Here is a 12,335-nt window from a genome sequence, read left to right as displayed (position 1 = left end):
ACGTTCGTGTTTCAGGTATCAGAAGCAATTTTGCAACGCTCACGGTGCTAGTCCCGCCAGACCCACCTAAAATCGTCCAAGGAGACTACATGGTGACCACTGAAGATCGGGAAATCGAACTGGAGTGCATTAGCTTCGGTGGCAAGCCTGCAGCTGAGATTACGTGGATAGATGGGCATGGTAAGCGTTTTCCCAAGCGAGTTTAAATTTCTTGCTACTCACTCTCTCGAAAATAATTAGCCTCCTTGAAGAACATACATAATTTATGCACCGCTTGAAACTTGAGTTTTATTTGAGAATACTCCTCTTCCGAAACAAAGGTGTATACACAAATAAGAAATTTAAGTGTACCTTTCGTCTGCAAACAAACTAAACCTGGATTTTCAACAAGTGTTTGCTCGACATGTATACAAAACTTCATTCGTTGTTCGCCCCTAAAATATTTAATGCTCATAAAAGTTCTAACTTTATATCCAGATTCTTTTCTTGGCAGATTCTAACTGTAGCGATGGGATAATCGGCCTATTTTATTCCTCTCAATAATCGAATGAACGACCCGACTTCCTTCCAGTATTCGAAAGTATTCGGAGAGAAGTATTCGAAAGTGATCGACACAAAAATGGAGTACAAACATCAACTTTATAGAAACGTTTTCGGGAACCTAAAAATTATCACCAAAACAATTCAATATCGAACTTTAAACATTATAGAAAAACCTCTAATTTTCTCTTTGTAAATTCTCATTTGCTACCACTGTTCGAATCAACCCGCGACTCAGACTAATGATGATTTCTACGTAGCATGCAATCATCCTTTTCTGGTACACATCATTAAACGAAGATAAAAGATACGTATCAACTGCACCCAGGACATACTTTATTCTTAAAGTAGAGGATTAATGTCATAGCTGTTATCTACGTCTAGAAATCTAACGTCATACAGCAGACAAAGGGAGCTATATGATGCGGGGTGGGCGTCTCCCAAGGTACATAATATTGTGATGTCGCAGTGGTGGCATTTGAAGTTTTTAATGGTGAAAACAGTAATGTTTCTTTTACAAGTTCGTGTCAAAATATATGAATTTTGAAAATTGTCACAGACACGAATTTTCACTTTTACTCCGACTGTACTTACTAAAATTGGAATACTCATTCGTATTAAAAAGCTGATGCTGGCTTGTGGGCTAAAACCGAATATTTTTTAAACGAATTCATACTTATCGCAATATTTTGAAGTCGACTTATTTTTTGGTAAACAATGTAATTCTCGCATTTGAATCAGTCCCGTATAATCGTATATCCTACGTGCAAAATAAATCAAAAACTAGTTTGACCGTTGGCCAATCGTCCAAACCTCTCCATGCCTATTGGCTCGAGCGTTTAAAATCCTTTCGGTTCGCCGGCCAACAAATTGCCGTTTTTGTCCATAAACCCTTGTTACAAATAGCTGTTGCCCAATGAATGGGCTCATGGTAAATAACCGTGAGTTCTTCGATGGTAATAGACACCGAATTAGAAACCATAGCAAAACATCTGAAACGTTTATCGCCCCAAATCAGACCGCGAAACACGTTCTCAATCGATCATGCGGTTTGTGCAATCCAAACATTGTCACCGCACGAAGAGAAAGTGTTGAAGATGAGTATTTGTAGTATTTTACGTTTTATGCATTATTAATTTGCATTCTGTTTGTACTTCCATGGAGAGCAAAATTTATTTACAGTTGAATGGCCCCGATTCTTCTGTACGAACTGCAAAGTTTCGAGGCGAATTTGTAAATCAACACGGACGCGCTCAGATGAAGGAATAAGTCGGAATTAAAAAAAAAAAAAATCATAAATCCATAACTTCGGGTAGAGAAGAGCTAGCAATTTTTCTAGATTTTTCCACCGCTAGGGAAGCCAAAGTCTGCTCTATAAATATCGAAATGTCCTCTCTCTTCTGTAAACTGAAAATTTTCAAGGTGGGCTAGAAAGATGAATTATTATCAGCTTTGTAACTTTGTTTTGCAGGAACCGTCTTGTCTGAGGGTAACGAATACATAATCGAGGAGTTACCTGATCGCCGGAGGTTTACAGCAAAATCGATCCTGAAACTGACACCGAGAAAGCTGCATCATAACACCACATTTACCTGCCAGGCGCAAAACACCGCCGAACGGACTCACAGGAGCGCTAAACTCAAATTAGAGGTAAGTCCAGTTTTTAATAATCGCGTTTGTTCATTTAGTTCCTTCACAATGCACTAAATTTTCGGATTTTATCTCTCTATTAAAGGGAGCTATTTTGAAATGTCCGCTCAAAAGTCCCCGTTTTGTTCGCAAAGAACAAATGGGTTTTACCCATCGCCGTCCGTTCTATTATACCGCCGATTCAAACATTGTGTTATACGTTGGCTTTTTATATCGGTGGACAATACCTCGCCGAGAGGTTTTCCAGGACAAAACTTTTATTGTCGGGTCCATTTTGCGGGACAGAACGGCTTCCGCCAGGGTAATCCTCGACATAATTTCAAGTAATTCATTGCTTGTCTTATGAAAGTTAAAAGTTCTCATTTTTGTTTGTTTCTGCAACGGCTTGATATGAGTCAACTTTCAAGGGAATTCGCAAGATCTCTTCTAATCTTTTCGCCAGGAAGGAAGAATCGCAAGATCCCCCGGGCAATGATAAGTGCGCAGTCTCGTTTCCTGATACGCAGCTCGAAGTGGTACTGAGCATTCCAACACCTTTTGTCAAAACCACTGACGAAATAGAATAATCCTATTTTAGTTTTTTTTCCTGTCACCTAACTCTGTTCAAATGGGATCGGTCATTTTGTAACGTATGTCACGTCATCTGTAAGCGATGAAAATTGTATTCTAATTTTTACCAAAATTTCTTAAAAAAGAGACATTATTTGCAAGAAGAAAATATCTAATTTTGTTCGCACAACCTCTCATTTCCCCCCACTGTTCGCATCGACCTACAAGTCGAAAATGATACTACACGCGGCATACCATAAAACCATCCCTTTCTAGTGCACATTATTGAAAGGAAACAAAAAACATAACATATGTTGCAACGTCATAAGTTTGGTCTATATTAAGTTTATATAAGGAACGTGATACGGGATAGGTGACGATGAGTACAACTTGATATTGGCACATTGGAGGCAACTGATAGTTTCAACAGTAAAAGCAGCAACTTCCAAGGTGGATCCCTCAAACAAAATTTTATTGAGGAAACTCGTGGAAATATCCTGAAAAGCTTATATTTTCGCTCAAACACGATCATATTGAGAAAAATCGGCCACTTGGAAAGGACTTTTCTGGGTTTAAATTGCAGGCACAAAACATGTACCTAAAATATGAAGTTTTGAACAAATCAAAAGTCCTAAAAAATCATATTTTTATCATGATAGAAAGGGAAAAACGTTTCTAATGCGCAACCAGACTGAAGAAACTCGGCCATTTGGAAAGACCTTTTTTGAGCTGAAAACCAGACATTTATTGTAAAGAATGTTAAAAATTTTATACATACGAATATCTTTAAAAAAGATATATTTTTATAAGAGAAAATGTAAAAATTTCCTTCACACGGCAATATATTGGGATAAATCGGCAACGTTGAAAAGGGCTTTCTTTGGGTAATTTTCGAACACAGGGCTTTTACCAGAAATATGAGGCCTTTCAAAAATGTCTCACTTCGGGAACGCTCCTGAAAAGAAGTTTTCATTATACGACACTGAAAATACACTTTTCGAGCGAAGGCAAGGAAAAACGTCATTTCTCCTAATTAAATTCAGAGTCTAGTACCGAAAAGTATCATTTGCCCCACGTCCTGAAATGCATTTTCTAGTGCCGGTATGACTTCCCGCTCAGGCTTTGCCTGACACGAGAATTGAGCAAGCGCACATGGGAAAATGATATTTTCTGGACTCCTAATGAAATTCGCTATTGCATAATTTCAAAATTTTGAGAGCCAAAAATTTTACGGTGGAAGAAGGTGTTACGAGTTACTTCCATTTTTTTTAAGACGTCTTCCTATCTTAGAATTGATGATATGATGGCCTTCGTGTTTTCGTGCTCCGTTTATATTTAACTGTAAAACTAACTCCTATTTACAGATTGTGCTTCAAAATGGCTTCTAATGTCCGTAAACCGAAAGAACTTTAAACACAAATTAGATTCGTTTTGCCACTGTTGACAAATGGTGGAGACAAAAGAGGGAGAAAAGGAAACTAATCCGGCCTTTTACCAGCGTAATATTTTTCTTTGTGTCTCGGTGGTCGTTTTAAAAACCAACCAATCTCCATGAGAGCCTTTATCATTCAATGACACGAGCGGTTCGTCGTTGTGAAATAAACGTTTTCCTACATCGATGTAAATATTTAATGGCAATTCCTCCACATGCCATTCCTTTTCCATTTTCCGCGGGCCCTGAATATCCCTTTTTTTTATTACCTTCCTCCAGGCAAGAAATAACAGAACATCAAATAGCGTGCTGCCATTATAACACGCGCAGAGTGTTCTCTCACTGACGAAAATGGGAGAATTATAATGAATGGGTTTTCCGTAACGGCATAAAAGAAAAATTTTCTAATCATGTTATTGATACATTAGAGCGATGAATGGCAGATGAGGCTTTATGCCAGAGGACCTGTAATTACGTCAGATTTATTACAGGGTCCCCCCTTCGGGTTGCGTGCCAATTCACGGAATTACACAATTTTTTTCGAACTCCTAATAATTAAAACAATAGGGAGCCACACTGGCTCATTACAGTCCTTCTGGAGCAAATTCTTTTTATCTCTGGCAAAATGCTGCCGGAATAAAAGTTGTCGGGAACAACGGATCGTCCGTAACACAATTAGAGAGCGGTGACAAAGCGACAAAATGCCGTTTGCTTTAAAGCTCTTTATTACAGATAAAGATATAATATCAAAAGTTTTACACGAATTCCAGTTTTTCCGAAAATTGGATTTTTCTGTCTAAATGATAGGGATTTGGTGACGAATAGTTGCGCTTTAGTTGATGATGTCTAGACTCGGCGATTGACCTAATTCGTGATATTAAAGCAGGAAGGTGACGGTATTTTCTTGAGAAATGATCGTTGAAGTCCTTTCCATGCGAAAGAAAATATCATAAAAATTCTCTCAGTCAATATTCGATTTCTATTACCGCTTCTTGAAACCTCTGGGGGACGGCTGTAAAGACCGCTTCCGATCTTCAGTAAAATGACAAATTTATCAACAAAAATCGAGAAAACATGATGGAAGCCTTCTCTCTGGTTTCCAGCGCCCAAGTTGTCCCGTTCTCCCTTCTGCAGTTTTTTTGTGACATTTTAAATCAAATGGATCGCCCATCCAGTTTCCGTTTTTACACAGTCTAACTGCCCCGTTGTTATTTGGTATGCGAGTGCGTCCCAATTTTCAAATTCCTACAGTTTGTGCCCCTCAAATCCTCCAGCAAATAAGAGATGATTAAGACGCGTGCCCTTGGAAAATGGGCCTTCCATGTCAATCGTGATTGTCGGTAACAGCTTTAAATCGTGTGCTCAAGAAGAATTTTCCTCATCCCATTTCCTGATCGCCTTTGATTCCTCCGCTTTCCATTCGATGTCATGATATGAAGTGGCAACTGAGCCGTTTTGCCCATTCACGGTTGCTAATTTCAGGACACCGGGAGGAGGGATTCGAAAACTAGAAAGGCGTCGAGGGGCATTAATACTATTACTTTAAGATTTTACCTTTGAATTTAAGTGAACGAAATCTGGAGATTATGAACAAAACGTGAGGCAGGGAAGAGACGGAAAATTCAGAGAAATGCCGAAGAACGGAGGACTACTGTGGCAAAACGAATACTTTCGTGAAGCTCGGGCACTAGGAAGAGAAACTGACCAAATCTGACCAGTAGCCAGTAAAATACACTACCGAGCGTAAAATTTAGGTCACCTTATAATTTGCATTTAATTTAATATCTAATGGTGTATTCGAATTTTGTTTGCCAATAACACAATTTACTAACTTTATGCGGTGACTTTGCAGTGATTGCTCGAATGAAAAGGAATTTTTGTTACAACATACATTTAACCCGAACAAAGAGTTTTTGCGGACGAAATATTTCCTCCTCTGGCATAAACAGCACTTCGTAGACGAAGGGGCATGCTTCGATTTAAGTTTTGAACAACATTCTGCAGAAGCTTGTCCCATTCCTGCACCACCATTTCGTGAAGCTCTATGGCATTTCTACGAACCGGCACGTGTCTCCGTAAGCGTCACTTTATCTCATCAGAAACATGCTCTATCGGATTCAAATCCGGATTTCGAGCGGGCCAGACAAATTGCGTGATGTCCACCTCGTCCAGGAAAGCGATAACAATAATGCGAGCAGTGTGGGGTCGCGCATTATCACGCATTAAGGTTGAGTTCTCTCCAAGAATAACCGTGAATGGTGCAACATGACTTTTAGAAACCTCAGTCACGTACCATGTGAGAGTCCCATTTGGGATGAAGACTAAAATTCCTCTTTATGCCGCTACTGATCCTCCACCGCAAAAAAGTTGATCCGTCATCGCCACAGTGTCATACGTATGAACCCGTAACAGAAAATCGAGATTCATCGAAAAACAATACATAACTTTAATCCTTTATCCCCTTGTCGAAGACAAGGGTTCTTGTGCAAAATTCAACCTCTCAATGTGATGCTCACGAGCCAACGGCCCTTTGGCTCTACTTCGAGAAGATTATCCAGCAGCATGAAGTCGCCTACTAACGGTCCACTGGCTTACGTTTACATTTCTCACTTCTTGCAGATGGATTTGAAGGGCCATCCGGCAATCGGGCGAAGGCTGTCGTAACCGTTCAGTCCCTTAAAGCAATAGAGACGGCGGTTATCTCCAACCCTTCTTCCTTCTGATCCGGGTCTCCGATTGAACAGCTAAGTTTCTTCATATCGCTGAAGAACTCGCTGCATACCAAACAGACTTACTCGCAAATTGCGCACACCAATTCCGTTTTATAATAAATTTAAATTTTTGAGATTAAAAACCGCAGCCACAAGATAAATAATCTTTTCTCAAAAGGAGGTTTATAAAAGGTGCTCAAATCGACCATCCCTTCGTGCTAAAAAACACCCGAAACGCTCATAGAATTCCCTACGAACATTCTTTAGCATGTCCGGCATAATTGATCGACGGTCACCAAGAACTTTTTGTTTCAGTTCTGCTAAATCGAGTGCAAGATCTTCATCATATTATAAGATATTTGATTTGAGATAACCCCAGAGGAGGAAGTCGCTTGGAGCTCAATCAGGTGTTCCAGTGACCTAATTAATGTTCCCAAATCTAGCAGTTAGGCGATTAGGGAAGTTTTAATTTGAGAATTGCCGCACTGCTTCGGCGTTGCGGACAGGACAACTGTCCTGTTGAAACAAAAAATTATTGATTTCAAAATTAGGAAGCTCAGTAATAGCTGGAACAACTTGATGTTCGAGATGTTCTAGATATTTTTGACCTTTCAAATTTTCATCAATAAAGGAAGGTACAGGAATGTGATTGTCCAAAATCCCAGCCCAAACGTTAAATTTTTGTGGCTTTTGAGGGCCTGTATCACAAGTCTTGTGAGAATTTCGTTGGGCGCAGTCTCGACCGACGGTTGGTGACGTTTTCCACGCAATGAAAAACTTGATTCGCCGACGAAAACAATGTAGAAAACAAAGTTTTAATCGACTTTCGCCTTTTTCGTTTCAAGTTTTACACGTCAACATCCGAAACTCGTAATCTGGATCCAAAATTTCATTTGACTGATGCAGTTTTATGATTTACACTGCTTTTAAGTATATTGTGCGCCTCAGTTCCACCAACCCTACTTGCTATGATTTCGATAAAGTTATGAGTTTCTTCTTGAGTAGCAAGACAAATGCGCGGTTTTTCTTCCTCACAAAAGTTATCTCAATTTTGATGCCGCGAGTTCGTTTTCATTAAGTGAGAAAAACGCGCGCATCACTACTTTTTTTTAATTTGTCGCAATGTTCCTGTTAATGTTCACCGAAGGAGCACATCAATCGGGAAATTTCAAGGCACATTTGAACGCGTGCTTCTAAAAAAAAATCCATGATAAATTTTAAAGTGATCTTGCCTCTACAAGCACCACGGTAGAAATGGTAATTCTGGAATGAATCAGTTGAAAAACAAGCCCTTTTTGTGATTCCTCCTCGGGTTGAAGCGTACTGTTTGCGAGTCAACCATGGTAGTCTGTCTCTTTCGCACTTATCAATAGCCATATTCCCTTTCGCTTGCACTCGCTAAAACGCTATATGCGTAGCAGGGAAAAAATTACTGTACGCAAAAACGCAGAACAAAAAAATGCTGATAACCCATTGCAGGAATCTTGGTACTCAGTTGCTTTTTTGTCGAATGCTCATCGAAACATTATTGTTCAAATGGGTTGTAGATATCGAAGAGAAGCCCACCTAGTCTGGAAAAATACCCTCCTGAGTTTGTTTGCACGAACTTTAAGGAATTATTCAAGTGACCCTAATTTTATTCTCGAGAGTGTAGATACTCCGATGGAAATTTCCAAAAGAAGACTTTAGTAGGACGTGAAGGGGAAAAATTCTGGATAACTTCTTCTGAACTTGCATCTCCAGGACCCGTTTCCAAACTGCTTCTCTGTTATTGAATGCGTACCTACCCTTCCTTTCCCTTTGCTGATATATAATAACTTGCTAATGACGGCGTGTCCCCTAAACAGCACGCACATAAAGGTTACCTCTTCCCTTTAAAGGTGACTCACTTGCTGAATAGAGCGTTGTTAGTTAACACCCGAATTAGCCCCACTTCTCCCACCTCGTTACTTGCAATTGCCAGCACGTCCCGACATCCAAAAAAGACCCCGCGTCGGTTAACTTCTGGATGGCCAATTACGTCATAAACTCTGTCCGAAATTTGATTAGCAAAACAAGGCAACTTTGAAAAAGTTTCACTGACCCTCGTTACGACATCGTGGGGGCAGATAAATTTTTAACCGAGTTTATAGTATAATTACGTAGTTAAAGTGACTGCACGGAGGACGAGTTGCTCGTTAGGGGGGCATTAGCAATTCATATAGGGCTGCTGTATAATGGACAAACTTTTTTGTTTTTAGGTGAAATACGCGCCAAAAGTCACGGTCACAGTGCTCTCGGGGATGAGCCCTAACGGGCGCATCCCTGAGGGGTCTGAGGTGCGTTTGGGGTGCAAGGCGGACGCAAACCCTCCTAATGTCTCGTACAAGTGGTTCCTGAACGATGAGCCTATCATTGGAGACTTTAATACTGAGCTGGTGCTGCACAACGTTTCGAGGAAGCACCATGACGCCATCGTCAAATGCGAAGTGCACAATGCAGTGGGGAAGAGTGAGGAGAGTCAGAGTTTGGACATAAGTTGTAAGTGTCGGCTTCGATAGCCTATATTTTACCTTAATATAGTCCTCAACCAGGTTAAACCCACTACTCAAGATAATCGACCAAAAGTATAGCTTAGTCACCGAAATAATATAGATTATACGATTTGAGTCGCGCGAACCCCTGGAAATTCATAAAGTATAATTCTCTATTTTCGGACATGATTTCGTATTTACCAGGGGCCCTATTCAGCTTAGTATAGGTTATTATTTGCCGAGAAATAGCTTCCTCACAGCATATTGTATTTTATATGCATGGACTGCTTATGAAGAATGGTCAATTTACCCTAAAACTAAATTTGGCAATTCAGTTCGCCGCAGTGTGACCTAAACTTCTCTGAATTATGGAAATTGACTTTTCGCGTCTAACCGTCCATGGAAACTTGAATGCATCAAGTATATATGTACATATATACTATATATACATGTGTACTATACATATAGTACGTTGATCGATTTTCACTGAAAATTGCGAAAAACGACATAATGATTAACTAATGAGCGTAAATTACTTCTGGATCTTTCATGTTTGGGTTCACTGTGTCGAAAACATTATCCTGGAGGGCTTATCTATTATTCACAAATAGAAATAGACCCCAATGCCCAAATAATAATAGTTCGCTAACTTTGTGTTTGTTGGTTTAAGGTAATTTATTGATATAGCAGCATTACTCTCACACAGTGTAGGTGTACCTATGGCGATTTCTGCTTCATTTAGGCGAATACAAACATCCTCAGTAATGGATATTGTGCATTTTTCTGCATTGATCTAGGCGAAGCGGACGTAGCAAACATTTGCCGGCATTCCACTAAATTTGATCCTATTGTTTAATGCCGCCATTTATTAGTGCCACTATATCGTGATTTGTCGTTGACACGTTTCATTCTCCGGCACAATGACCGTATAGGATATAAGAGGTCACGATGACGTCAATTCGTTCAGTTTCGTCATTAAATATTAGTGCCTCTTGTGCCAACAGAGAGTGGCGAAACTACAAGGAATAACGCTACTTCCAATCGTTCAAAATCGTTATAATTTAGTTTGTTTGGGCTGAAGAGAGGGGGGGGGCTATAAGCAAAGTCCTCACTTTTGACTTAAAATTATTACTAAGGAGGAATGTACTCTTTTTCGGTCTAATTTTGAAAACCCCCATTTCGAGCGACTCGCAAAATCGCAAAAATTAATATTGAAATAAGTCCTGGTTCATTAATATTACAGTAACTGGAAAAAATAGAGCAACCTGCCCGGCACAGGCTGATAAAACTCATCAAAGCAATTAACGTGAACTGTTCTTTTAATGAAATTGTTCTTCGGGTTTTCGAGAGATCGCCGCTTAAAATTTGAAAAATGGTCAAAATTGGATATTTCTCGCCCCTTTGGACACTTTCAGGCATATCTGTGCTGGTTTGAATGGTCAAAATATTCTTTTCATGCGATTTTTTTAGAGAGGTTCATATTTTGAAAATGTCCACTCACATCCAAGTGTCTGTCAATACGGAAAAACACCTTCTACTTGACCGGTTTTCTCAATTTCGTTCACATTTTCTGTAAAACTTTGTCTCCCCTGTGGTAGCTAACAAGCCCTTTCTACAAGACTTTTATTTATTTTTAATATAATTTTTAGATTATTTGATATTTTCGTTAATTATAACACCTAAGATTATACATGCACATATAGAATATTGTACTGAAATTAGTGAACTTCCAGTTAAAAATTCTAAATCATAAGTATCATTAATTATTAACATTTATGATCGAAATTAATCAAATTTCCGAGAAATTCAGCAGAAATTCAGCAACCAAAATGGCAAAAATACGTACTTAAATTGCCGCACGGGAAGCTAACGGTCTGAAGAGACGTGGCAGACCTAAATTTTTAACCGCTGAAGGTGACGTTAATGATCTGAATTTGTGATCTCAATTTTAGCCAAGAAATTCAGCAGTCTGAAATAATAAAATACTTAAATTTGCGCCACAAATTTTGCACCTTGAAAGCATTTCAGGGACCGGAATTGTTTAAGACCTAAATTTCTAACATAAAAAACACAAATTTCAGGTTAAAAACTTGTCTTTTGGTCCCATTTGGCAGAAACCTCCGTTTAATTGAAAGTTTCGTATTATTTTTGATATTGAGAGGACGTCAGGTGATTTCTCGTTTTGTTTTCAGATGGTCCACAATTTCGCACCAAACCTCGTTCAGTCCAAGCCGAACTTGGCTCCACTGTGATCCTCACCTGCGATGTGGACGGGAACCCTTTTCCCGACATTACTTGGTACCATGAAGAGAAAAAAGTGAGCACAAGCGCTAATCTCACTTTAAGAGTGGAGCAGGGCAACGCTGGACGTTATTACTGCAAAGCCCACGTGACTGGCTTTCAGGACATTGGCGCTGAAGCTGCTATTTATCTTAAGGGTGAGTGATTATTTAAGTTTTAAGTTATTTGAATTTACCCTGGAACAGGTTGGCGAGAAAATTCGAGGCGGACGATTTTCGAAAAGTTGGTTAATTTTTTGATTTACCGTTTAAACTTGTCCTCAATAATTAAAGGTTGCTGCACAAAGCTACGTGTGATAGTTCCGGTTTTCAAGGGGATGAATCTAATAATTTCATAACATAAAAGGTCTTGGAGGAAGTTTCCTAGATATACAAAGTTGTTTCGTCTTTTGTGTATTCTGCATCTGCATACTCCGCTTTAGAAAGAAAACCTAAATTCTTCGATAAACGCAAGAACTTCAAAGATTATTCAGTGAGTTTTAGATCACCAAAATTGTACAAAGGTCAAAGAGGAAAATTGCCCCTAAAAGCAGGAATAAATAGACGAAAATACGATATTTTACAGAAAAAATTTAATAGATTTCCCGCAATTATCGTCAATCAAATGTCAGCTGAAGACCGCTATATTTTTTTATTAAAG

General features: G+C 39.2%; 1 protein-coding gene across 1 annotated transcript in view; it reads left to right on the top strand.

Annotated features, from left to right (window-relative positions):
- rst (roughest) overlaps positions 1–12,335 on the top strand; it is a 137,983-nt gene that overhangs the window by 112,929 nt on the left and 12,719 nt on the right. The window contains exons 7-10 of the mRNA XM_066295434.1: positions 16–180; positions 2,012–2,190; positions 9,123–9,402; positions 11,588–11,833. Coding sequence (XP_066151531.1) covers positions 16–180; positions 2,012–2,190; positions 9,123–9,402; positions 11,588–11,833 — 870 coding nt within the window. The remainder of the gene's footprint in view (positions 1–15; positions 181–2,011; positions 2,191–9,122; positions 9,403–11,587; positions 11,834–12,335) is intronic.

The sequence above is a fragment of the Euwallacea fornicatus genome, chromosome 22 (genome assembly GCF_040115645.1).
Source record: "Euwallacea fornicatus isolate EFF26 chromosome 22, ASM4011564v1, whole genome shotgun sequence".
Taxonomy (NCBI): Eukaryota; Metazoa; Arthropoda; class Insecta; order Coleoptera; family Curculionidae; genus Euwallacea; species Euwallacea fornicatus.
This window is presented reverse-complemented; position numbering and strand designations above follow the sequence as displayed.